Source organism: Mesoplodon bidens (genome assembly GCF_964165515.1).
Source record: "Mesoplodon bidens genome assembly, chromosome: 19".
Lineage (NCBI taxonomy): Eukaryota > Metazoa > Chordata > Mammalia > Artiodactyla > Ziphiidae > Mesoplodon > Mesoplodon bidens.
Window position 1 is genome coordinate 2,123,643 of NC_138179.1, and position 25,673 is coordinate 2,149,315.

The window sequence follows — 25,673 nt, forward strand, 5'->3', positions numbered from 1 at the left end:
TTGCTTCCAACCCTCAAATAAATTTTAAAGACTCAGGAAGAGAAGAATAGTCTGTTTACCCAATATTTACCATTTCTGTTGCTTTCCTTCTATTCTGGTACAATTTTTCTTCTCTCTGAAGAATTTCTTTTAGCATTATTTTAGAGGTCTGTTGGCAGTGAAAGTCTCTTAGATTATTCCATGTGAGTATGTCTTTTTCATTTTTGTTCCTGAAGGATATTCTCACTGGATTCTGGGTAGATGGTTCTTTTCTTCCAGCAGTTTTTAAACATTGCTCCAGTCTTCTCTGGCCTAAATGGCTTCTAATGAGAAAGCTAACATTCATTCAAATTTTCTTTTCCCCCGGTTGATTCTATGTTGTTTTTTTTCTGTCTGTGCTTTAAGAACTTTTCTTTTCTTCTAATTTTGAACAGTTTGATTATGATGTGTCTGAGCATGGCTGTCTTTTGGTTTTACTGAGTGTATTCATTTCCTGTGGCTACCATAAAAACATTACCACAAACTGGTGGGTTTAAAGCCACAGGAACTTATCTTCATAGAGTTCTGGAGGCTAGAAGTCTGAGAGAAAGCAAGGCAGTCTCCCTCCAGGGCTCTCAGAGGAGAAGCCATTCTTTGCCTCTTCCAGATTCTGGTGAGTGTTGGCACTCCTTTGTTATTTTGGCTTGTGGCCACATCACTTCACTTTCTTTCTCCACCTTCATATTACCTTCTCCCCTGTGTGTCTCAGCCCCTCCTTCCCCCCACTCCCGTTTTTCTGTTTTAAGGTCACTTTTCATTGAATTTAGTGCCCACTCGAACATCATCTCAGTGTCCTTAATTATATCTACAAAGACCCTTTTTCCAAATAAGGTGACACTCATAGGTTCCAGGAATTAGGACAAGGACATAACTCTTTGGGAGCCACCACTCAACCTATTACACTGAACTTCTTGAATCTGTGGGTTTGTCTTTGACCGAATTTGTGAAGTTTTAAGCCTTTATTTCTTCAAATTTTTTTTCAGCACTACACACTTTCTGCCGTCCTTCTGGGACTTTTGATGACACACGTTAGACCTGTTTCATTGTTTCATAGATCCATAGGGTTCTGTTCATTGCTTTTCTCACTCTATTTCCTCTGTCATCCCCACTTTGCTGTTTAGCTCATTCTGTAATTTTTAAAAAATTTCAGTTACTGAAATTTTCAATTCTAAAATTCCCATTTGGCTCTTCTTTATAATCTTGTGTTTCTTTGCTGAGACTCTATTTTTCTGTTTTTTTTCAAGAGTGTTCACAGTTCCTTGCTGAAGCGTTTGTATAAATAGCTGCTTTAAAATTGTAAGATAATTTCAGCATCTGTGTCCTCTAGATATCAAGCACTGTTGATTGTCTTTTCTCTTGCAAGTTTAAATTTTCTCAGTTCTTCATATGCATAGTAATTTTGGATTGTATCTTGGACATTTTTAATGATATGAGACACTTCATCTTATCTAAATCCTGTTGAGAATGTTGATGTTTTGATTAGTAGGCAAACAACCTCATGAGGTTTACGCCACAGTTTCAGCCTGCCTTCTGTGTGCTTCGGTTTGATGTCAGTTAAATTTTCAAAGCCTTGGCAGTGCTATTGAGATCTGTCCCACATGTGTGCCACCCAGTATTCATGTAAGGTCTGGATAGCAGGCTGTGTGTTCAGTTCTCAACATCTTTGGCATTTACTGGGATCAGCCATGGATGCATAGATCAGGGTGTGAGCCCAGGATTTCATAAACAACTTTGAGGTTGTTTTCCTGAATTCCTCCCTCTTTGTGATTTCTCTGGTTCTTTGCTTTCCTGGGACTCCTTTTGGCTCTCCAGTCAAAAAGCTGAAGGTTTACTATGCCATGCATTTCCTTGACTATGCTTGTGTTGGGCACCAAATGTCAGGACAGAAGGGATAAAAGAAACAACAGAGGTTTGCCATATCCTCTTGGGATCACAGTTCTACCTCTTAGAGAGGAAGGTTCCCCTCACTCAGAGTTTTAAGCCCCTGTAGGTCCCTGTTGCCTCTGCTGTCACCGAAGCCACCTTGGGATTGCCTAGGGTTTGGGGTGTGAAAGAACAAAGAGGAAAAAAGGGATGGGGGATTTCCACACTCTCTCTGAGCATTAGGATTTCCCTTTCCTGCTCCTTGAGTGAGAATGAGAGGCTTCTCCTGGAGCTCTGTCTTCACTGCCCACTTGGGTTTTAGGCTGCACTGCATTCAGTTAGGGAATACCAGAGGGGCAGAACATGGTAAGTTCACCAACATTTCACTGATACTCAAATTCTAGTCTTCTTTCTCAATCACCCTGTAACTAGTGTTTACTTTTCAGTTCTCAAATACTTGCCCCACGCATTCTGTCCAGGTTTTACAGTTGCATTTGGTGGGAGAGACAGGGTGAAGTGTGTTTACTCCAACTTTACTCCAAACTGTCCCCCCTTCCTGACCTCTACTCTGCATTGCCCCATATCCTTTAGGAAACGATGGGGTGGTAGCTACGCTCATGCAAAGACTGAAGGCTCTGCTGTCACTGGTATAGTGTGCACACTCCAGGGTCTCAAGGCTGCCATTGCCTGGGGACAGGGTTTTATCTTTACTGTCTTTGGTATTTGGGCATCATGATCTGCTGGGCACTAAAACCAATGGTAATTTTTATTGATATATAAAATTAATACGTTTGTGTAGTCTGAAGGTACATTTTGGGTTTTGTTTTTAGACCAGTAAAGTCATCTTTTTGCATCTTTGATCTCACTGTAGGGTAATTATGCTGTGTTATCACACTATCCTAGGTTTGTCCAAAGGACCAGCCAAAACCTCGCCTCAAGTCCTACATATGAGAGTGTAAGTAATGAAGGCCTTCCCTGGCAGTGCATCTGATGAGCAATTATCATGCTAAAAAAGAACTCCCGGTCCTTAATTCTCATGTTCTGCTCAAAGTTTCTTTATAATGTGTTGGTGCAGCCCTTGTTAGGACTTTTCCTTGCTGTCTTTTTAACCATTTAAGACAGACAGGTGTAGTCTCACTTCCGTTAGAAAGATGGTTAAGGATCAGAATTCCCTTAGAGCTGTTTATATTTGCTGTCTCCACTTTCTTTCCTCCCATCCTCTGACAGACTTCAGACAAGTTCTCATTCCAGCCACTTTACTGGCAGAGCTCTTGTCAAGGTCACCAGAGACCTCCAGATTTACTAAATGTAGTCCTGCAATTCTGTCTTCATCTTACCTCATCAACAGCAACTGACAGTCAGTCACATCCTACTTTCTGCACATGTGGCTTTCAGACACCACTCACTGTGGGTCCTTCTCTTGCCTCAGTTCTTCTCCATCCCCTTTGCTGGTCCCTCCACCTCTACTGGCCTTTCAGTATTGGAGACCCCAGGAGTCTGGCATTCATTCCTCCATGGTCTTTTGGTCTCATATCTTGAAATTCCATTCAGACTGACGACTTACAAGTTGCTGTCTCCAGACCTTATGCCTTCCCTACACTCAGAACTCACATTTCCACCTTCTACTTCACATCTCCTCTTGCTTTCTTTTAGCCCTGTCTCCCGATTTGCTCTTCCTGCTGTCTTCCCCACTCAGTAAATGACCACTATTTCAGTTGCTGAGGTCAAAAACCTTGAGAAATCATGCTTGACCTCTACCATTTTACCTCTACCTTCAAAATAGATCCATTATCCAGCCACTTCTCACCACCTCCACTACCACATCCCAGTTCAAGCTACCATCAGATGGATATTGCAGTGGCCTCCCTGAGTGTTGCCTTGCTTCAGCCTTCACCTTCCTCTCCACCCCCACCCCCATCACACAATCTATTCTTAAAACAGAAACCAGAGCAATCTTTTTTTTTATTTTTATTTTTATTTTTTGGCTGTCAGGTCTTAGTTGCAGCACACAGGATCTTTTGTTGCAGTGTGTGGGCTGCTCTCTAGTTGTGGCACACAGGCTCCAGACCACGTGGGCTCATTAGTTGCAGTGTGCGGGTTCTCTAGTTGTGGCACGTGGGTTCAGCAGCTGTGGCGCACGGGCTTAGTTGCCCTGCGGCATGTGGGAACTTAGTTCCCTGACCAGGGTTCAAACCAGTGTCCCCTGGATTGCGAGACCAATTCTTAACCACTGGACCACCAGGGAAGTCCCCAAGGCAATCTTTTTTAAAAGTAAAGTTTGTATTATGTTACCCATCTGCTCTAAAACCACCTGTGATTTTCTTCCTGACTCCACTTTACTCAGCAAAAGCCTGAAATGCTGCTCTGACCCCTCCCACTACCTCTCTAGCTGCACCTCTTGCCTCTCCAACTGCACTGGCCACCCCCCTGCTTCAGAGCATATGACCATATAAGCATATGACCTTAGCTAATCACAGGACCCGCATCAGAATAAGGGGTCTGTCCAGTGTCCCCAGTGGTGAGGCATCCCCTTGACTATGACTGTCAGAGCAATATCCCACCCCAGCCCCTCTTCTCCCATTACCCTGCTTTTTCCTGAGAGCACTTGCTATCTGACACCTGTTTACATTTGTTGATTGTCTGCTTCTTGAGGGCAGGGATTTGGCCTGCTTTATTTATAGAGCCTGGCATACAGTAGGTGCCCAGGACATATTTGTGAAATGAATGAAGAAAATTACAAGAAGAAAGAGATATTTCTAATTAAAACTGAAATCTTTGTCTTTAAGTCCCGATTTAATATCTTCACCTTATGCTTTTTTGTGGTTAATATTTTTTTTTTGTCCTTTGAGGCCGAGTTTTTATTCAGTGTGGAACAAGACTCTGGTCTGAGCCATACATTCCTGCTTCTTTTTTAAAAAAGCAACATTTTTTTAAAGTTTACATTTTATATGGGAAATGAGGTGCAATGGGCATGAAACCAGACAGAAAAGCAGTAAATTCTGTAAGGGGTTATTACCTTAAAAACTAAAATAAGTTAATAATTACTAATTCTTATCCAGTTCAGAATACATGGTTCTTGGAATACTGCCCCTTGGAAGCCTAGGAATCTAAATTATAAAGTAAAGCTTAATGTAGGATGTTTATTTGAACATGCACCCTGCTCTCTTCAGCTTCCGGAATATTCAAATTCAGTATTACTACAGCCAGTTACTCTAAAGACCATTCTAGCAACACCATCAAACCAGAGACCGCCATCCCTGCCCAGCAATCATCCAGGTACTTGACACCTTATTATTTGCATCAAGTAAGGAAACTTGTGAGAATACATGAATCTGCTAGAGATTTATTGGTAACTGAAAAGATATACAGAGAGGAAAAATTAGAGTTCATTTGCATTTTTAAGCTACATGAGATAAATTCAGGGCAGATACCATTATGACTGACATTAGGAGACTGTAAAAATGCTTGTGTTGCACTGAGTATTGTATTTTGAGTGCTGAGGTAAATGATCCTGTAATCGAAGTTTGGAAATCTTTTTGTTATATATAATTTGTTGTACTTGGGAGTAGCATTGGAACACCAGTGTGCTTGTTTCTGGTTGTCAGTGTTTGTTAGGATCTTCTGCCAGAAGTCTAAGTCATAAAGAGAATATTAATTGTGTGTATCTCCTCGAAAAGCACAATGTATTTCTTTTTGTTGCTTACAGCGATGACAAAGAATGATTTCCAGCCACCCAATTACTACGAGGTAATGGAGTTTGATCCCTTAGCTCCTGCTGTCACCACAGAGTAAGTCATTTACAAAATGATTCTTTTTTGTCTTGGTTCCCTTTGGTAGCAGAGCTAACAGGGCTTGGTCATACATTTAACTTTGTTTAGGTCTTGGCAGAAATCAATGACCTTATTTAAAAATGACTTATGAGATTTTCTTGGAGGTTGTTGCTCTTAATGATCTCGTTATTCTCAGCCTTGTGACTAAAAAATAAAAATGCTGGGGTTGCACATTAAGAAATAACCAGAACCATCGTGTGCATTAGCATATTCCTTGTAGATGCCTTGGAGGAAAGTCAGGTTCTCTCCAGCTTGAGAAGGGCACTCACTATTCACTGATTGGTGACATAAATACCACATGGATGGGATATTTTCGTTGTTCTTTGACTAATGCCAAAAAAGACTTATATAAGAACTTGCTTTTAATCTTCACTACCTATGACAACAGTGTGCTTAAAATGGATTATTAGTGTAAAAATTAATTTTTAACTTGGAATCCTTAAAGCAGCATTATTTTGTATTTCACATTGGTCAGTATATAAAAATATTTATGGAGTGGTAGGCTCATTAGAGCTTTAATATACTTTGACTAAAGGTTACCCCCAAAATTGTTTAAAATGATTAAAGCAGGTTTATGGAAATCACCGTTTAGAAACTAGCAGCCTGCAGGCTGTTATCTTGCCTGCAGCTGTGTTTTGTTTGACCTGTGTGAATTTTAAACATGCATTTCAACACTAACTGCCAACACTTAAAAAGTAGGATATTTCCAAAAATATCTGGACCTCTGGATTCTTTTCAATACAACAGCATTTTTACGCATTAGCTATAGCTTGGGGCTGCACAGTAGCTGCCTCTTTAAGATGAGACAGCTTCTGCAGTCCAGCAGGCCCCACCTGGCCCACTGCATACCTTCATCTGACCTGCCTGGCATGTGTAGGCATTTGAGGTTTTGACCCTGGTTTAAACCCTCAATGTAGTGATCTATTTTGGAATGATTTATGAATGAATTTTAATAGGCTTAGGAATTAATTAAATATTTTTTCCTAACAAGATTGTGAAACTTTCCTAGGTCATTCTGCTTGATAAAGCATCATTGAATATATTAGTGGTTTAAGGAATTAGAAACTGGTTAAACTAGGTATGCTGTCTGGAAACCGGATGTTTTTATCAGTTTCTCCAGACAAATAGGAAGCAGAAAAGTATATTATTATATTTTAGTTAATTATGAGATTGTTGTAAGTAGATGTGCTGGTGCAATAGATATTAAAGGTAATAGAGATAGTAAGAAGCTGGAATTCCCTACCACTACAGTTCTTACTTTCAGGAGGGTAGGGTGTCTCAATTTCTTTGAACATTCCATGAAATCCAGGGAACTTCTGCCTAAGGAAAAGCACAAAATCTTGCAGAAAAGTTCTGGGATATTCACATCACTAGTTGTCCATGAACCCCAGGTTAAGAATTTCTACTCCAGCAGAACAGAGTATAGTACTTATGAATATACATATACATATACATACACATACACATGATTCATTCATTTGACAAACGACTGAGCACTGTCTATGTGCAAGGGAAACTGATTGCTGCCTAATTTTTCATGTTAAAACTCATGGAGGGTAAATCTAGTATGGAGGCAGAAATTAAATCAGCAGGCAAACATGTATTTACAGTTTGTGTTAATGGTATGAAAGATATCGACTTGAGAGTGTGTAACAGAAAGAACTGATTTAAATGAGGGTAGAGAAAGCCTGAGAAGTGACGTTAAGGTTAAGACCTGCAGTTTTTAGTGTGACAAGTTCGGGAATCAGTGTTGCAGGCCCAGGTAACAACTTATACAAAGACCCTGTGGGGAGAGAGCTTGGGCACATTCAAGAAAATGGAAAAGCCAAGAGCAGAGAGCAACGGGGAACAACCTATTACCAGATGTGGAAATTGCAGTTTGGAAACAAAAAGGAGGGAGTACACAACAATTGCTGAAGACAAACACTCAATAATGGACTAAGTAACAGGAAATCATTGGTGATTTTAGTAGAAGCATTTTGGTAAACTGATGGGGACAGAATCAAATTTCAGTGCATTAAAAAGTAAGAGATGAAGTAGACAATAGTGCCCAGGTAACTTACATAGAAACTTAAACATGAAGGGATTGTGGAAAGTGGCCTGGGAGCTAGAGGATTACTGAGGTGATTATGTAGACATGGGATAAAGGACCGTATTATTTTATAAAATGGGAGATGCTGGAATATCTGTGAATCCTAAGGGTTAGGATTTAGTAGAGAATGAGAGGCTGAAGATCTAGGAAGGGAGATACCTAAATGAGTGAGGTGTTTGAGAAGCTAGGGGTAGACAGATAGGGTCATAGAAGTACATGATGGTGCAGATAAAAACAGACTTGAAGATTTGGTGATGGAAGCATGAGGTTGTTTCCATATCCAGACATTTAAGTTACTAAAATGTGAGGTTTCTGACTGAGAGGAGGGGCATCAGAGATTTGAATAGAGTGAAGGAGGTTGAAATACTTTTGTGGAAAACAAGAGACAAAACTTATTAGAAAAACATTAAAATTTCTGGACCATCCTGGGGCTTCTTGAGGTTAGGGATCATGCCTTCAATGTGCTGTGATTTTTATGAGATTTTTTTTTTCCTTAGCCATGTGTTGTTATACTGTATATATTAATGTCATATTTCTAGGTATAGATATGTTCTATCTACAGACATATGTAAGACAAATATAAAGAATTGAACAAAGGCTGTCATAGAAAAATGACTATATACAAAGCACAAAGGTGACAGTTATATGCTAAATGTAGCTCAGGAGTTTGGACTGTAATAACATATGTTAAATAAGCTAGAATATTAATTTTTAATGCTTTTTATAAAGTCAGGGAAAGCTGAACAATTTTTGCTTTTTTTTTAAAATCAGGAAGCAAACTGTCCAAATTTTGAGCCATATTTCTCATTAAATTACAAGTAAAATGGTTAAATAAGATACATATTTATAAGATATACAGGGATAGCAGCATTAGGATCTAAGAAAGTTATAATGTAAGCTTCAGGACAGAGACCTATGTTTTTATTTACTGATATAGCCTGATTTCCTGAACACCTAAAATAGCACCAGATTTTTAGTTAAGTTGTTGGCAGCTAAAAGCCAAAATAGTACATTGAAATTGATATATAACCCTTTTGCCATTATGGCTTGTTTGTTTCAGAGCTATTTATGAAGACATTGATGTTCACCACCACAAAGGAGCTCAAAGTCACAGTGACCCTTGAGGTAAAGGCTTCAACTTCCACAACTTACGTTCCACATGATTTCAGTGTAACTGTCACTTTCTTATTTAGATTTTGTAAGGGCCATCACAGTCTGACATTCTGATGAGTGAGATATTATTACACAAGTTCCTCTGAGTCACTCAAATTGTAATGAACTATTGTTCACTAATGAAATACATTCTTTGTGATCATGTTAGCTAAAAATTATAAATCTTGGGAATGCAGAAGTAGGTTTATGGTATAGAAATGTTAATGCTAACAAAAAACAGATGATCAATAAAAACTTCTTAGCACTAGAATCAGATGTGTCTTTTATGTGCAGTTAATACCTACCTGTTAGCTGGGACTGGTAGAAGCCATTCATTGTTAGTCTAGATTGGTCTGGATTCTATTGCTTTACTAATCATTCCATTTATTTACTAATAAATGCACACAGCCACCAGTAACCTGTTAACCTTATTTATTCCCTCCACACCCTCCCCCATGGAAGTAGTACATTCCCACCTTTCCTCTACTAGACTGTGGCTCTCTAGTTACAAAGAATGGGGAAAGAGGAAAAGATGGAGATGGTTGGCTCTTCTTTTTATTCCAGGTGGAAGTGGATGACCAGCTCACTAGCAGCATATGGGTGCCAATTCTCCTCAAGGTAGACCCTGTCCAGCTTTGAGACCCAGAAGTTAAGACCTTCCAGAACATCAAAGCCACAGTGGAACATTTCTCCTCTGCAGTAATGAGGTTTAAACAGAAGAGTAACAGTTCCAGAGTAACATTTATGGTTCCTGACAGCAGCTCAAGCTTTATCTCAAAAGAACTTGGTTGTAACATACATTCACTTAAAACTTCAGCAGAAGAAAAATTCATGGTACTAAGGCCAACCAGATTAAGTGTAGCACCTTATGTTTCAGACCTTCCTACATTTAGAAATCATCACAAGAGCTGGGATAAGAGTAGATGAAGACTGTTTCATTACAAAATAATTGTTAACAGATGAAACCATGAAATGTGAAGAACTATTATTATTCTGGAAGAATACTGAGTGCCTTCATTTAACTAAAGTTGAATGTAAAAGTCAATTTGCACTTCTTTATAAATAATACTCTTGTTTAGGATTATGAATTGTAAAAGCCTTGATGACTGTAGTTTAATATTTCAGGTACCCTCAAGAGGTTACTGGACTCTACACTGTTTGCCTTTAAATATAATTCTTTATAAAACTAAATGCTCTTTTTTTTTCTTTTTGGAAAAAAAGACTACTGGAAAACATTCAGAACAAATTGTACTTTGGTTTGTCATAAATTTCAATGACAAATAAATTACTATTAAAACAGTTCAATACATCTTTTTTCAGAAGAACTCTGCTGTCAGTAAATCTTCACAATCCCACTTACATTTTAAAATTTGGAGACTTGGAACTATCACAAGAAATGCTAGAAACCTACTAGATATACTTATGCATTTTATTTAAATTTCATGGTACTGAAATTTCAAAGTACTTGTTTAGTACTCTGAATGTAAAATAGCCCTAGATCTTAAAGGAAAAATAGTCAAATTTGAAATCAGAATGTAATCTTTAGGCAAGCTGTTAGGGCTTAGTGATTCCTCTTCCATTTTGAGCTTTTAAAATAGTGACTGTTCATAATGAAAGCAGTAACCAACTATTCTAGAAATAATAATAAAAATTCATTGCTACAAGTATGAAGTGCTCATAATTTGAAAGGGGACCAGTGAATTAAGCTGAACCATCAAGTCCATGCCAACATATTTAAGAAACAAAGCAGTTTCTTCTAATACTACTTAAACTCTAAGTATGGTTTTGAACAGTTACACATTCTAAGTAGGGTAAATTAGTTGGGAAAAAAGAACCATAAGTATATAAAATTTAAAACAGAAGGCTTCACATTATTGTAAATATTTCTCCTCTGAGAAGATACATGATTTTTCAAAAATCACAAATTTGAAGGAGGACTTAGTTCTGACTTCAATTATAGCCTGGGACCGGCAACTTATGCCCCTCCTTTGCTTCAAAAAAAGTATAAGAAAGAGTGATGAGATCAACATTCCCCATTCTTGGATCTTCAGCAAATTCAGGATCAATGTAGAAAAATACCGGCATATCTACTTCCTCCTGTGGATTAAGCCTTTGTTCTTCAAAACAGAAGCACTAGAAGTTATAGAAAGGTATTCATTAATTAATATTTCTATTGTATTACCTATAATAGAAACTAATGCTTCATTTATTGGCTTTAATAAGCATACTGTTAATTATAATCTTTAAATTCTGTGACAGAATAACAGCATCTTTTATCTCAGATTGAGTTTTGCTTTAAGGATTGAGAATCAGCAAATTCTTCTAATCTTAAAAAAGCAGATATCTACATGGTTTGACTCTCAACCTCTGCATAGCTGTTATAAGCAATGAAAAAAAGTTTGAAGTTTAGAAGAAATGAACTTTAAAAAATTAGTACCTACTAAAAAAACACTGAAACAGATTTAGTATCAAACAATTTCATGTACCTTATCACATTCTGTAATGTCTGCATTTAGTTATACCTGTATTTTATTGAAATACTGTCCAGCTTCAAATGGTACAACATTGTATGTAGAAATTCCAATTACTGGTTTGTCAGTAGGATTCTTAGCTTTATAAAACGCCAGTGCAGTCTCCCCTGGCACTACCTGTTTTAAGGAAAATATACATTATCCTTAAATCTCACATGGCTCCTTCTTTCCCTCCTAAATTAGTCATTATTATCATTTCAGACCATAATACCTCATTTAAACTAATGTTAAGGGTCAGCAAAATAAATAGTGAATACTTCCCAAGAACATTTGATTTTCAAATGTTACTTGCATATGTCAGTGGAGAACCAATGTTCTCTTATGCATACTTAGTTATGGATTGTCCTCTTGTATGTCTGAAGTCTTCAAGCAATAATCTGCAGATGAAGTTATTTAAAATGTATCCAACAAAGGAGGCAAGAAAATGCAATGGAGAAAGGACAGCCTCTTCAATAAGTGGTTCTGGGAAAACAGGACAGCTACATGTAAAAGAATGAAATTAGAACACTACCTAACACCATACACAAAAATTAACTCAAAATGGATTAAAGACCTAAATATAAGGCCAGACACTATAAAACTCTTAAAGGGAAACATAGGGAGAACACTCTATGATGTAAATCACAGCAAGATCCTTTTTGATCCACTTCCTAGAGAAATGGAAATAAAAACAAAAATAAACAAATGGGACATAATGAAACTTAAAAGCTTTTGCACAGCAAAGGAAAACATAAACAAGATGAAAAGACAACCCTCAGAATGGGAGAAAATATTTGCAAATGAAGCAACTGACAAAGGATTAAGCTCCAAAAATACACAAGCAGCTCATGCAGCTCAATATCAAAAAAACAAACAACCCAATCCAAAAATGGGTGGAAGACCTAAATAGACATTTCTCCAAAGAAGACATACAGATTGCCAACAAACACATGAAAGAATGCTCAACATCACTAATCATTAGAGGAATGCAAATCAAAACTACAATGAGGTATCACCTCACACCAGTCAGAATGGCCATCATCAAAAAATATAGAAACAATAAATGCTGGAGAGGATGTGGAGAAAAGGGAACCCTCCTGCACTGTTGGTGGGAATGTAAATTGATACAGCCACTATGGAGAACAGTATGGAGGTTCCTTAAAAAACTAAAAATAGAACATTCATATGACCCAACAATCCCACTACTGGGCATATACCCTGAGAAAACCATAATTCAAAAAGAGTCATGAACCACAATGTTCACTGCAACACTATTTACAATAGCCAGGACCTGGAAGCAACCTAAGTGTCCACTGACAGATGAATGGATAAAGAAGATGTGGCGCATATATACAATGGAATATTGCTCCGCCATAAAAAGAAACAAAATTGAGTTATTTATAGTGAGGTGGATGGACCTAGAGTCTGTCATACAGAGTGAAGTAAGTCAGAAAGAGAAAAACAAATACCGTATGCTAACATATATAGAATGTAGAAAAAAAAAAAGGTTCTGAAGAACCTAGGGGCAGGACAGGAATAAAGACGCAGACATAGAGAATGGACTTAGGGACACGGGGAGGGGGAAGGGTAAGCTGGGAGAGCAGCACTGACATATATACACTACCAAATGTAAAACAGATAGCTAGTGGGAAGCTGCTGCATAGCACAGGGAGATCAGCTCCATGCTTTGTGATGACCTAGAGGGGTGGGATACGGAAGGTGGAGGGAGGCTCAAAACGGAGGGGATATGTATATACATAGAGCTGATTCACTTTGTTGTACAGCAGAAACTAACAGGACATTGTAAAGCAATTATACTTCAATAAAGATGTAAGAAAATAAAATGTGTCCAAGAACAAGCCAAGCCTAACTTCTTAACACTTATCCCTGAATATTATACAATTGACTAAAGATTCTTTTTAAAAAAGGTTACCAACCTTAAACTTAGTTTACAACCAGAGTAAATTAAACGTAAACCAGAGTAAAACTAACTGAGTAGAACTTTTATTTAACCAAAAAGCACTAATACTTTTTTTTTTGAGAGAAAATAACGGATAAAATAAATTGCAAGGCTTTAAAGAAGTCAACGTAAAATGAGACATAATTTAAAAAAAAGTCAACGTCCAAAGGATGCTCTGTCGCATGTACCAATTTAGCAACTACCACCACTGTATACTACTGTGTGATTGCAACTAATATTCAGAACCATAATCTAGGGCTTCCCTGGTGGCGCAGTGGTTAAGAATCCGCCTGCCGATGCAGGGGACACGGGTTCAAGCTCTGGTTCGGGAAGATCCCACATGCTGCGGAGCAACTAAGCCAGCATGCCACAACTACTGAAGCCCGCGTGCCTAGAGCCCGTGCTCCGCAACGAGAGAAGCCACCACGATGAGAAGCCCGCGCACTGCAATGAAGAGTAGCCCCCGCTCGCCACAACTAGAGAAAGCCCGCATGCAGCAATGAAGACCCAACGCAGCCAAAAATAAATAAATTAATTTAAAAAAACCAAAAAAACAGAAAGAACCATAACCTATAACACCCTCAAATCACTTAAGAGATTCAATGAAGCTTACTAACCTGGGGAAGCACTAATAGTAATAGGGTTTTCCAATAAGAGTTACAATTAAGCTTTTCTGGCTATTCAGTTCATGAGATAATTTCAGTTAAATCCTCTAATCACAATTTTAGGAAACTTTTAAGGTGTATAATCTTTCTGAAATAGAACATGACTATTTAGCATGATTACTTCAAAGATCCTTAAATTTTTTTTTTAAGGGACAGGGATACTTCTGATGTAAATCAGTAAACTACTTTCCATTGTAACCAATGATTTTCAACATTTTTCTTGTATCATCTATACCTAAGGTAAAGCCAACTATAAAGCATGACAGCTGCTCCTACTCTCAAGATTAGTGACCAGAGAACTTCTTAGTGAATTCTTAATATGATTCTAATAAAACCATGACATTTTCCATAGTTCCAAACTGACTTTTATTATAATGCCATGTAACTTAAAAGTTAATATATCCTGTACATTAGGTCAGAATATAGGGCACTGTCAAAAAGTAGTCTGCAGGAATAAAAGGATTACAGTAATGGAATCTGTCAGTATTTTGAAATTAAGTTTAGATGAATGTTTCCTAAATTGTGAAACAGTAAGTGATGAAAGAAAGGATTTTTACATTGAAAAAAGCAATCTTTTAAAAACTGCTTTAATCACTTACATATATTTCTGTTTGCTGAGGTCTAAAGTTCCACTGGAGACTTGCATGCACATCTGCATTAAAGGTAACTTTAATGATGCGATCCTTAACAGGTACCATGTTTTCAATCTGGTCTGATGCATGACCTGCTACTGCCGATCCTCCAAGTCCAGTAGTCTAGGAAAAGACAAGGTACAATATAATATGCTAAACAATAATCCAGTAGTTTTAGGTGCTGATGACCTAGTTACTAGATGAAACAAAAATTTAAAAACTATTTAACTTTAATAATCCAGTAGCAGCAAGGTTTATATACTATCAATGGCCGTTTCCTATGAATGTGCCAATGGTTTGACCACTTTTTGTATGTCAAGGGCCTGTATTGGTTAAAGTCATATCATTCAGTAATCACTTGGTTATATGGCAAGGTCAAAAATGAATCATTTGAAAGAGCAGACTCTCCACTGATAATAGAGCTCAGAATCTTTAGCTGAACTTTTCATTAAACATATATCCCCTTATTGTTAATATTTCTATCAACTATTATTATTAGAAAGAAAATTTACCTACAATGCTGTCATTTCAATAAACTATTTAAATAATTCCATTTTCCACATCCCTGTCTGGTCCTTTTTCATATCATAACTTATAGAGCACAGATTAGTTTGTAGCTTCACTTCTGTAGTCTGCTTTCCTCAAGCATCATAAGTATTTGTCCATGTTGGTAAATATTCTTGTAAATTTTTTTCTGTATTTTTTTGTATAGTACAGCTTTTATATATGTATATTACCAGTTAATCAGAGAACCTGATCTCTTTGTCCACTGAATCAACTAATCATAAGGCATCAGGATAATCTGTGATACTTCTTGTCTATCTTCATTGCCATTAATTATTTCCTTATCAGAGAAGCTTAAAAAAAATCATTCTTCTGATGCTTGAGGTTGCCAGAATTCTGGTCTCCGGATAATTAATCTGTTACTATACTAGGGAAAAAATACCAAATTTGAGGCTAGAGAAGACTTCCAGCAAAATATAGTATTACCATCTTAGCTTGTTACACAAGTCAACCAGCTTCACTCAGCTGCCATGCAATATGAAGTTACATTATAACCCTACAAGATACATCAGAGGGCAAGCCTTTATTTACTCTTGCTTAATAGACAAGTATATACTTCTGCTCAAGAGGGCTAAGTTTTAAGATGTCTTCCTGAAGAACTTGAGTCACTTAAATAAAGATTCCTGAATGTTTTCTTTCTGACAGGCAGTCTTTGAATACAGATTCTTCAAATTAGTAAATGTGATGCTTTGAGAAATTAAACAATAGAAAAAGGCACTGAAAAGAAAATGTCCTGTGCTCCAGTTTACTTCTGTCACTAGCTCTAAAAACTCACTAAATCTTACTTCTTTGGGCTACACTTTCCATACTCATAAAATGAGCTCAGTGTATGAAGTGGTTTATATGATCCCTAATTTTTTTTTTTTTTTTTTTTTTTTTGCAGTACTTGGGCCTCGCACTGTTGTGGCCTCTCCCGTTGCGGAGCACAGGCTCCGGACGCGCAGGCTCAGCGGCCATGGCTCACGGACCCAGCTGCTCCGCGGCATGTGGGATCTCCCCGGACCGGGGCACGAACCCGCGTCCTCTGCATCGGCAGGCAGACTCCCAACCACTGTGCCACCAGGGAAGCCCGATCCCTAATTTTTTGGCTCTAAAGTTCCGTGATTCCAAAAATAAAAGAGATGCTCTTTTGGAAACGTCACTACTAAACATCCAACTATGATTTAAGTTTAGGATTACAAATTACAATTGTTTTTACTTTCCTGCCCTGCACTTTCACCCAGGTGCATGAAATATTGTCATTCACTTCAGTTTGGAGCAGGGTTTCTCAATCTTGGAACTAATGACATTTTGGAGAGGATAATTCTTTGATTTTTTTTTTCGTTTTTTTGGTGGGGGTGGGGGAATGGATCTGCCCTCTGCAGTGTTGGATGTTTAGCAGCATCCCTTAGACTCTACCCACTAGATACCAGTAGCACCCTCCCCCCCTCACTTCCCAGGTTGTGAAAACCTAAAATGTCTTCAGACATTGTTAAATATTGCCTGAAGAATAAAATCAACCACCCACCTTCCCCTGCCTACTCACCGGTGGTTTGGGGTGATTTACACTTGCTGTTTTAGATTCAGGTCTGCTTATGACTTAATCAACTGGTAGTTCTGGGATTCATGCTTGGTCCAGGCTGGCCTCTGATAAAAATTAATTCACATTCTATACTCATCCTCCAGAAATCAAGCTACTGCACTTTCCTACATAGATGCTGATATTAAGAGACTGAAAAGTCCTTCAGATTTCTGCTGTTTCAGTCATTATCGAAAATAAAGGCAAAAGTTAATCTTCATAAGGACAGGAGAAGTAAGCCAGGCATTAACAATAGTGGCGGGAAGGAGCAGTTAACCAGTGATTCCCAAACTCTTCTGAGCATTGGAATCTTTAAAAAATTACTGCTTCCTGACTCCCACTCCAAGACCTTCTGATTCAATTGGTTAGGGATGTGACCTGGGTGTCAGGAGTTTGAAAAGCTCCCCAGGTGATTCCGATGTACAACAAAGTTTGGGAACCACTATCACTCACTCACTGAATGAACCCAATGTATAGCTCTCATTTATGGCATGTTTTTAAAACATAAATTCCTGACCCCTACCCACGTCTCCTAATCAGGATCTCTGGGGTACAGGAGCCCTGACATGTTTGTTTAAGAAGCCCCATGGGTGATCCTAATGCCCAGACAAAGCAGCAAACTACTGCCTAAGAACTTAGGAGAATATATATGAAACAGGTGAACTCTGCCTTTGCCCGCTGTTCTCAAACGTCAGCCTGCATCAAAATCTGCTAGGGAACTTATTAAATACAGACTGCTGGGTCCTACCCCCAGAGTTTCTGATTCAACAGTTCTGCAGTCGGACTCAACAACCTGCGCTCAAGTTCCCCTCCCAGGTAATGATGCTGCTGCTAGTCCTGGGGTCTGCACTTTGCGAACCATTGCACTGGAGTTTCTGATCTAAAAGGGAGCCCTGGGTAAGGACATTACAGTTACATATTAACAAGGGGGAAAAGCCTCGAAGTCCTAATTCATGCTAGTTTGTATACATAAAAAGCTACTCCCAGTTTAACTACAAGTAGCAAGCACACTCCCATTTCCAGGGTTAACCTTTGCACAGAAACCATGGTTTCTGTGGTTCACAGAATTAATGTATGAACATAAATTACATTTTAAAAGCGGGCCCGTGTGTGAACAGCAGGAAGGTAAGGCAGATCGCTGGATACCGTAGTACAGGTTGCAGACCTTTCCTGTGGTGTAGCTGAGATAGGGGAATTTCACTAGGCAGTGGAGTATAGGCACAATCACTGTAAGAACTCGGGTTCTACCGGTAGCCTTGTCACTTTCTTGGTGACCTTGGGCAAGTAAGTCACTTTCTAGGGCCTGTTTCCTAAGAAAGTGATTTTCTTTGGTAGATAATCTCGGACATCCCTCCGACACGGCACCGTGGAGCATCGCTGTCTAGGGAACTGCCCGCACCCCCGCCCCTCCAGACGGGCCGCCCAAAGGGTAGCGCCAGCCCTACCTGGCAGTAGAGCCGGTAAAGGGGCACGGCGGCGTAGGACGCCCCCAGCATGCCCACGGCCGCCGCGGCCACATACGTGAGGACGGTCTTGTTCCGCCGCCGCCAATCCTCCTGCTGTGCGCGCGTGAAGGGGTTCGTGCTCTTCGGCCGCCGCGGCGGTTGCACCGCCAAGCTCGGGCGCCTCCATGTGCCGAGCCTTCTCAGCTCCCTCTCAGCACCCCCTGTCCCGCTCCTCCCCGACCTGAGACAAGACTCTACCCTCTCCGCAGCCCTGGTCGAGTTTCCAGGGTGGTTCCAGGGCCACCCGCAGAAAGCCACGCGCGCCCATCCCGTACCCCAGAGCCCTCCCATGGCACCCGGAAAGAACGCCCGCCTGTCAGAGGCCAGAGGCGAGTTCTCGCGATGCCTGCTCTGTCTCGCGATCTCTGGGTTGAGCCTGCCGCTGCCTTGGCTACGGGGCTCCTCAGGTGGCGGCGTCTGTAGTGGGGCTACGGAGGCCGGGTTGCAGGGTAAGTTCGCGTTTTGCTTCTAGACTGTTTCTCCCACTTTGCTTCCCTCCAGTACCTATTTAAGTTACTTTTAGGAAAACGACTTGCGTTCTTCCGCGTGCTAGCCATCATCACGTGGTTTGTGTCCCCGATCTTCCTAACCTCCAGCAGCCTTTGTCTAGACCCGGCGGACCCCAGCGGCCGCTGTCCCGCGCGGTCCTTTGACTGGGGTACTGTGGCCGCCGATCCGCTGTTACTGCCCTGAACTCCGGCTCGAGGATCACCTCTCCCAGGAAGTCTTCCTGTTTTAACCACAGCCCACTCGAACACTTGAACATCTACATTTTCCCAGCCCCTGGGAATCGGCTTCTACTGCTCTTATGTCCTTTAACCATTTGCCCAGTGAAAATTAACCAGTTCTAGGGCGGGAGAGAGGTTGTCAGACTGGTTTTTTGAGACGATAGTGACCAGGCTATGAGGATCATTTAAGGAAAGATTGAAGGAAATGGGGATGTTCATCTTGGAAAAGAAACGCATGGGGGATGTAATAGCTTTCTTCAGTTGTGCTACAGGACAAACTAGGACCTGCGTGGGGCGGATGGCATAGGCAATTTTGCTGTAATGGAAGAAAGCATCTTTCAAGGAACTATAAAGTAGAGGTTAAGAGCTCAGATTCTGAGGTTACAGCAGGTCTACATTCATACCCGGATCCTCACTATGGCCGTGGGTCCTTAGGTTATTTGGTCTTTTTAAAACTTAACGGCCTTACTTGTAAAATACGAATCATAACAGTAAATGAGAATATGCATGTAAGTAATTTTCACAGTGTAAACATTTAGTAAACATTACTCTTTATTGCTAATGTCCAGAGCAGGTATAATTATCCCCACTTCATGGATGACGAAGCTGAAGTCCTGCGAAGTTAAATGACTTTGTCTTTCAACATTTTATTTACTGTGCTCTCTTGTGGGCCAGACATTGTTCAACCTACTGGGCCTACAGCACAGAGAAAGTCAGAGAAGATCAGTTCAGTTATGGAGTGTGTCCTTTCTACTGAGGGACTCAGGAGAAAAGCAAGTAACAGACACATAAATAAGGGAATTTGAGATAACAGTACAGTGTGATTGAAAGTCAAGATGAAGGGAGGTAAAGTAAGGTCTTTCTGAGGATGTGACATTTGAGCCTAGTCCTGAGTGCTGATAAGGAGCAAACTACACAATGGCAATTCCAAGTCATGCCAAGACCCCTAGGCAAGAAAGAGCTACTTACCACTGAAGAACAAAAAGGAGGCCATCTCTCCCTAGCCTTGTGAGCAGGGAGAAAAGTGGTAGGAAATGGGTCAGAGCAGGTATACTGGGGCCAGATAATACAGAGCCTTATAAGCCATGTCCAAGGGTTTGTATTTTATTCTGAAAATAATACGAAGCATACAGGTGATACCTGATTCACATTTTTTAAAAGATATTGGTTATGGTGTGGAAAAGGGAAGGGAGCAAAAAAGAAAATAGAACAGTTAGGAGGCAGTTGCTGTAGTGCAGGTGAGTGATGAGGGACACCTTGAGAGAGTAACTGTTGTCACAGGGCCAGAAAATTAGAAACCAAAAAAAGAAAAAGAAAAAAAAGTATCTTCTGACTTTTCTACTTTTTTTTTTTTTTGGTGTGTTAGTTTCTGCTTTATAACAAAGTGAATCAGTTATACATATACATATGTCCCCATATCTCTTCCCTCTTGCGTCTCCCTCCCACCCTCCCTATCCCAGCCCTCTAGGTGGACCCAGCACCGAGCTGATCTCCCTGTGCTGTGCGGCTGCTTCCCACTAGCTGTTTTACACTTGGTAGCGTATATATGTCCATGCCACTCTCTCACTTCATCCCAGCTTACCCTTCCCCCTCCCCGTGTCCTCATGACTTTTCTACTTTGGCACGAACATTTCAAGGTTCTCTGATTCTACAGACTTATTCCTATGTTATGAGAATGTTTGAAAAATTTTTTCATCTGTATCTACCTTAGTTCTTATACCAGATTGTCACCTCTTTCAGGACAAGACCTGTCATATTTTAAATTCCTTACAGCATAGGCTCAAACCCTGTGCAGATGTTAATGTCACTGAAACCAACAAAACATTCCCTTTGACTATTCTTTTTTTCCAGGCAACCCTTCCATGTAGCAAGAGGTAGCAGCATAAATATGTCACTAATAGTGTCTTTGTTTTGTACTTTTATTTTGTTGTGTAATTGCAAATGAAATTACTCTTTTCCAAGGTACGGTAATCTCGATAGCAGTAGAGTTGGCTGCAGTTCTTGTGAGTCTGAGTGTGCTTGTGATGTTGCATAAATCATTATGGTAACTAATGCTAAGTAATGGGTTCTACCATGAATGGAATGGGAGCAACTCAGGCAAGGCTAGTACAACCCTGTCCTGCAAGTAGAGATGTTGATTACAAACTTAAAACATCAGGGGCTGGACTGACGTTTCAGACTCAGCATCTTTTATTTGTAATATCATTTTTAGCAGTAAATAATTGAACCTTGTGCACTCTTTTTAGTTAGCTATGATCATGTTCAATTTTACATAGTAGGTAAAATACGTTGTTATTTTTCATACAAACCATTTTGGGGGATGGAGGTGAGTGAAATGGGGGAAGGTGGGAAAAGAAGGAAAAATGGAAAAAAAACACTGATGGTCACAATGTTTTCTTATCTGATTATTGGTTTTCAGGCTTTCTGACTTAAGGATTATAAAGACGTATTGTTTTTAAAATTTGGTTTGTGGGAGTTCCCTGGTGGTCCAGTGGTTAGGACTCAGTGCTTCCACTGCAGGTGGCATGGGTTCTATCCCCGATCTTGGAACTAAGATCTTGCAAGCTGCACGGCATGGCCAAAAATAAAAAATTCTGGTTTATAATTACATTTTTTAGTATTTTTAATGCATAAGTTAAGGACATTGCACTGTAAATCTTAATATGTTAGCCACTGAGCTGTATTTCTTAGCTGGCTGCCTAATAAAGCCATTTAGATCCATTTGGCAATTTGAAGTACCTAACAATTATTCCAACAGTACTAACAACTGTTTATTTGGTAGGTATTTATTGCAGTACCTTCCTTCTACCTAAAAGAGGAAGAGTAATACGTTTGAGTAAATAGTAAGAACAAATGAATTGTAGTTTGCCTGAGAATAGACTGGATAATCACCGTGTTCCAATTAGTACACAATAATGGCATGAAGTTGCTGCAGTAAGTCTTGATATCCTAGTTTTTTTTATTTCCATGCAGCTTCCTTTATTTTTTTTGATATAAAAACAAAAAAGTAGTTGTTTATATTAAATTATCATCATGTAGAATCCACTTTAAAAATGTGGAAATATTTGCAGATTTAATTTTTATTGGAGTGTAGTTGATTTACACTGTGTTAGTTTCAGGTGTACAGCAAAGTGAATCTGTTATACATACACATATACACATGTCCACTCTTTTTTTGATTCTTTTCCCATATAGCCTGGCAGCTTCCTTTAAACCACATGTTTGAGAGGCTACTCCATTTAAAAGATCTTGAATAAGTTTATGTGACTGACGGGTAAGGTGAAATGAAAACAGAAATTATTCATCAGTAGAAGGCGTTTATTTTTTTCAAGTGACATTTATCGAGATCAGGGCCAGCTTCATCGGTATGTGACCTGCGCGGTCAGTCGCTCACCTAGTTGGACCCTGTACTCGGTTTCATGCTGTGCTGTCACTTACCTGAAATTGTTAATAATTGTTTTTTTTAACAAGGGGCTTCGCATTTTCATTTTGTACTGCCCCCTTCCCCCAACTGATTATATCCCAAATGAACTGACTGACATTCTGGCATAATTCAGGCTAGGCTATAGTCAGCCTACCTAGAATAAGCAGAAGTTAAAGATAAGAGATAAGGCAAAAGGCAAATTCAGATCTCCTGAGAACAGTCAGGTTGTACGAAATAAGATCAAGCAAAAATTCCTATTTCTTACGTGACTCCTAAGACTCTAAGTACTCTAGACCCTGCCTACTTCTCTCTAACTTCATCTCCTCTCTCTCCCCATTCATCATGCTCCAGTGACACTTTTTTTGTTCTGTAAACATCCCAAATTTTTTGCTGCCTTCAGACGTTCTCTGCCTGGAATACTTGGTCCCTCAGTTTTTTTCCCTCAGTTTTTCTCCTGGCTGACCTATTATTTGGATCTTAGATGGAACTCTAGTACCCAATCTAAAGTAGCTCTCCTTTGTCCAGTCGCATATGATCATACCACCTTTCAGTATCTGAAATCTAGTTCATGTTGTTTCCGTTTTTGTTATTTTTCTCCCAGCGCTAGCATGTAGATGCCATAAAAGCAGAGGCCTTGGCTTTTTGGGCATAATATCATAAGCATTTAGCACAGTGCGTGCACATGATTGTACTGAGCCAGTGATTGGCAAGCAGAAGGCAGTCAGGTAGTCTAAGGAGACTTGTGAGAGCAGTGAGTGAGCTGTTGGTCTGATGAAGAGCTTTCAAGAAGCCCAGAAAAAAAAAAAAAAAAAAAGAAGCCCAGGACTCCTTCTTTGAAGCGGTTTTCTGTTGTTTCCCACTGGGTTGTGCTGTGGGTTACAAGCAGATGCTATTCATCCACCTCCAGGACAAATGAGTAGCATTCCTGACCTGCTTAGATTCTTGAAAATCTAAGCAAAAAATGTACCACCAGGGGGAATATTGCCTTTGAGTACAGAATCAAGGAGATAGTAAAATAACCCTTTGACCGATTTTTTTATATCTTGATTTCCTGAAACTTTCATGCCATTTTAAAAGATCAGTTAAAGTCTAGCACAGGGAAGGGAGGCATTCCTGATTTTTGCCCACGTTCTTAAACAACCCTAGGATTATATAAATAGCTAATGCTGTCTTGAAGAATTTCTGCTGTCATAAGGTGTACAAGTTGTCACAGTTCCTAAACATTGTCATTTTCTTATATGTGTGTTTCTTCAAGTATAATACTGAATCTATAGGTCTAACTTTACAATAAGCGATATTGACATTTTTAATATTAGTTCCAGTGAATTTATAAATAGGAGGCATTTCTAATTTGTCAGTCACAGAATCCAGACAGATAACTTATTGGGTAGCCCTCCTTCTCCCTTAAAATGACCTCAATGTAAAATTTCACTGTTTCCTAAGAAAAAGCCTCCTTGTTCTCCTTTTTTTCCTTTTTTTCCCCCTTTCTAATGACATAAGCATAAGCTGTCACACTCAGTGATGAACTAAAGATCCCCAGTCACTTGAGTGAAATAATCTGGTGAGTCTTCAAAGACATTTAGATGTATATGACTCGATAGCTTCTGACAAAGCACCTTTCTCATGTGCTTTGATGATGATGGGAATGATGATGATGATGGAGGAGGTGGAAGAGGAGGGAGAAGGGAGAGACTGTTTGGGTTTAGTATTAAGCCAATAAATCTCTCCTCCATTGTTACAACACCTGTCCTTTGTCTCTTCTGTTTACCATTTCACCTTAGAGGAACAACTAAAAGACACTAGAGTTCCTAAAAGACACTAGAGTTCCTTGGCAACATAGCTTGTTAAGAACTTTGAAGTAGATATAAAAATACTTTGTCAAGGGAGGATGAGAATTAGGTTCTTGCTTATAAAGCTCTTATGAGTCTATTCTAGAGTTATTATTTTAATCTTTGTAAAGATAACTCAGTAAGTCTTCTAATTAATTAATTGTCTATAAGCTGTGAGTATGTGTATATGTACTGAAGTGTTAACTAAGATGCACTTGGATATAAACGAACATATTGCAGTTACACAATTTTCAACTAAAATCTAATATATGAATTGGGCCTGTTTTTCCTTCAACTAGTTTACTAGTAACACTAAAAACTAAAGACATTAAGTCATGTGATAGAACTTGGGGTGAAAGAGATTGTTTTCTAGAAGATTTTACTAAGCTTTCCCAAAACAGTTTTTATCCTTTACAAAATAATAAGTGTTTTAAAAGGCATTAAGTTAATAGAAAAAATATCAAAATGCTTAGGAATTAAATAAATAAGAAATGTGCAAGACCCATATGAAGACACTTTAAAACACTGCAGAAGGTCACAAAAGAAGACTTGAACAAAAGGAAAGATATACCAAGTACTGTGACAGGAAAAATCAAAAAGATAGATACCAGAGCTTCCTCAATCAATTTGTAAATTTAACGTGATTCCCAACAATTAGCTTTTTTTAAAAAAAAACAAAACAAAACAAGGAGATTTAGATGTTAATGTGTAAAAATAACCAAAAATAGCCAGGGAAACTTGGCTGAAAAAAGAGCAGTGAGGGGGGTTTTGTCCTTACCAGATATGAAAACATATTATAAAGCTTCTATGATTAAAATAAAATAGTGTTGGTACATGAATACGTAGAATAACAAATGGGCCAGAATAAAAAAGTACAGTAGTAGACCCAAGTACTTATGAGATCTGGTGTATGATAAAGGTTGCATCTCAAATCACATTTAATAAATGTGATTGAGACAACTGAGTGGTCTTCTTGGGGGCGAAAATAAGAGTTGGATCTATACCTTATACTGTAGGTGGTTTCCAAATGGATCAAAGATTTTAGAATGAAACTGTAAGAAAATATGAGAGTTCTTTGTAACTTTGTGGAGTGGGCAAGGACTTTCATTTGACTTAAACCAAAAATCATAAAAGAAAAGATAAATTTAGCCACAAACTTTTGCATAACCAAAAAAAAAAAAAATCTAAGAACAAAAGGAGGAATATATACTTACAATTCTTAGTGCAGACAGAGGAATAATCTCCCTAGGATTTAAGAACTAGAAAGTAGACAGTAAAAAGCTAACAATGAATAGGAAAATTGGCAAAAGATAGGAAAACACAATTCACATAAAAGTTTCTGA

General features: G+C 39.0%; 3 protein-coding genes across 7 annotated transcripts in view; 2 read left to right on the forward strand and 1 right to left on the reverse strand.

Moving 5' to 3' along the window:
- The window catches only part of TOM1L1 (target of myb1 like 1 membrane trafficking protein), a 55,411-nt gene extending 45,156 nt beyond the window's left edge, over positions 1–10,255 (forward strand). For both annotated transcript variants that reach the window (XM_081220210.1, XM_081220209.1), the window contains exons 12-16: positions 2,785–2,836; positions 5,052–5,157; positions 5,588–5,669; positions 8,864–8,928; positions 9,520–10,255. In XM_081220210.1, coding sequence (XP_081076336.1) covers positions 2,785–2,836; positions 5,052–5,157; positions 5,588–5,669; positions 8,864–8,927 — 304 coding nt within the window. In that variant the 3' untranslated portion in view covers position 8,928; positions 9,520–10,255. The remainder of the gene's footprint in view (positions 1–2,784; positions 2,837–5,051; positions 5,158–5,587; positions 5,670–8,863; positions 8,929–9,519) is intronic.
- On the reverse strand, positions 8,936–18,675 carry COX11 (cytochrome c oxidase copper chaperone COX11). Of its 2 annotated transcripts, XM_081220212.1 has the most exons (4): positions 18,290–18,675; positions 14,690–14,845; positions 11,478–11,603; positions 8,936–11,088 (listed from the first exon to the last, which is right to left on the reverse strand). In XM_081220212.1, exons 1-4 carry the CDS (start codon positions 18,638–18,640, stop codon positions 10,906–10,908), a joined length of 816 nt encoding a protein of 271 aa, XP_081076338.1. In that variant the 5' UTR covers positions 18,641–18,675; the 3' UTR covers positions 8,936–10,905. The 2 variants fall into 2 exon arrangements, with proteins under 2 accessions (XP_081076338.1, XP_081076337.1); XM_081220211.1 differs by lacking the exon at positions 11,478–11,603 and having other exon boundaries at positions 18,290–18,667.
- A 47-nt stretch (positions 18,676–18,722) lies between these two features.
- STXBP4 (syntaxin binding protein 4) overlaps positions 18,723–25,673 on the forward strand; it is a 171,649-nt gene continuing 164,698 nt past the window's right edge. For 2 of the 3 annotated variants that reach the window (XM_081220206.1, XM_081220208.1), the window contains exon 1: positions 18,723–18,798. The gene's annotated coding sequence lies outside the window, so the exon portion shown is untranslated. The remainder of the gene's footprint in view (positions 18,799–25,673) is intronic. The other variant, XM_081220207.1, reaches the window with a different exon arrangement.

Bases quoted from the DNA above. Each gene is read 5' to 3' on its own strand.
- COX11 (XM_081220212.1), bottom strand. From the start codon at position 18,640: ATGGGAGGGCTCTGGGGTACGGGATGGGCGCGCGTGGCTTTCTGCGGG. The intron at 11,604-14,689 runs GTAAGTGATTAA...TCCTTAAAACAG, and splicing joins CTCAGCAAACAGAAATATAT to GTAGTGCCAGGGGAGACTGC. The intron at 11,089-11,477 runs GTATAACTAAAT...TATAACTTCTAG, and splicing joins AGTATTTCAATAAAATACAG to TGCTTCTGTTTTGAAGAACA.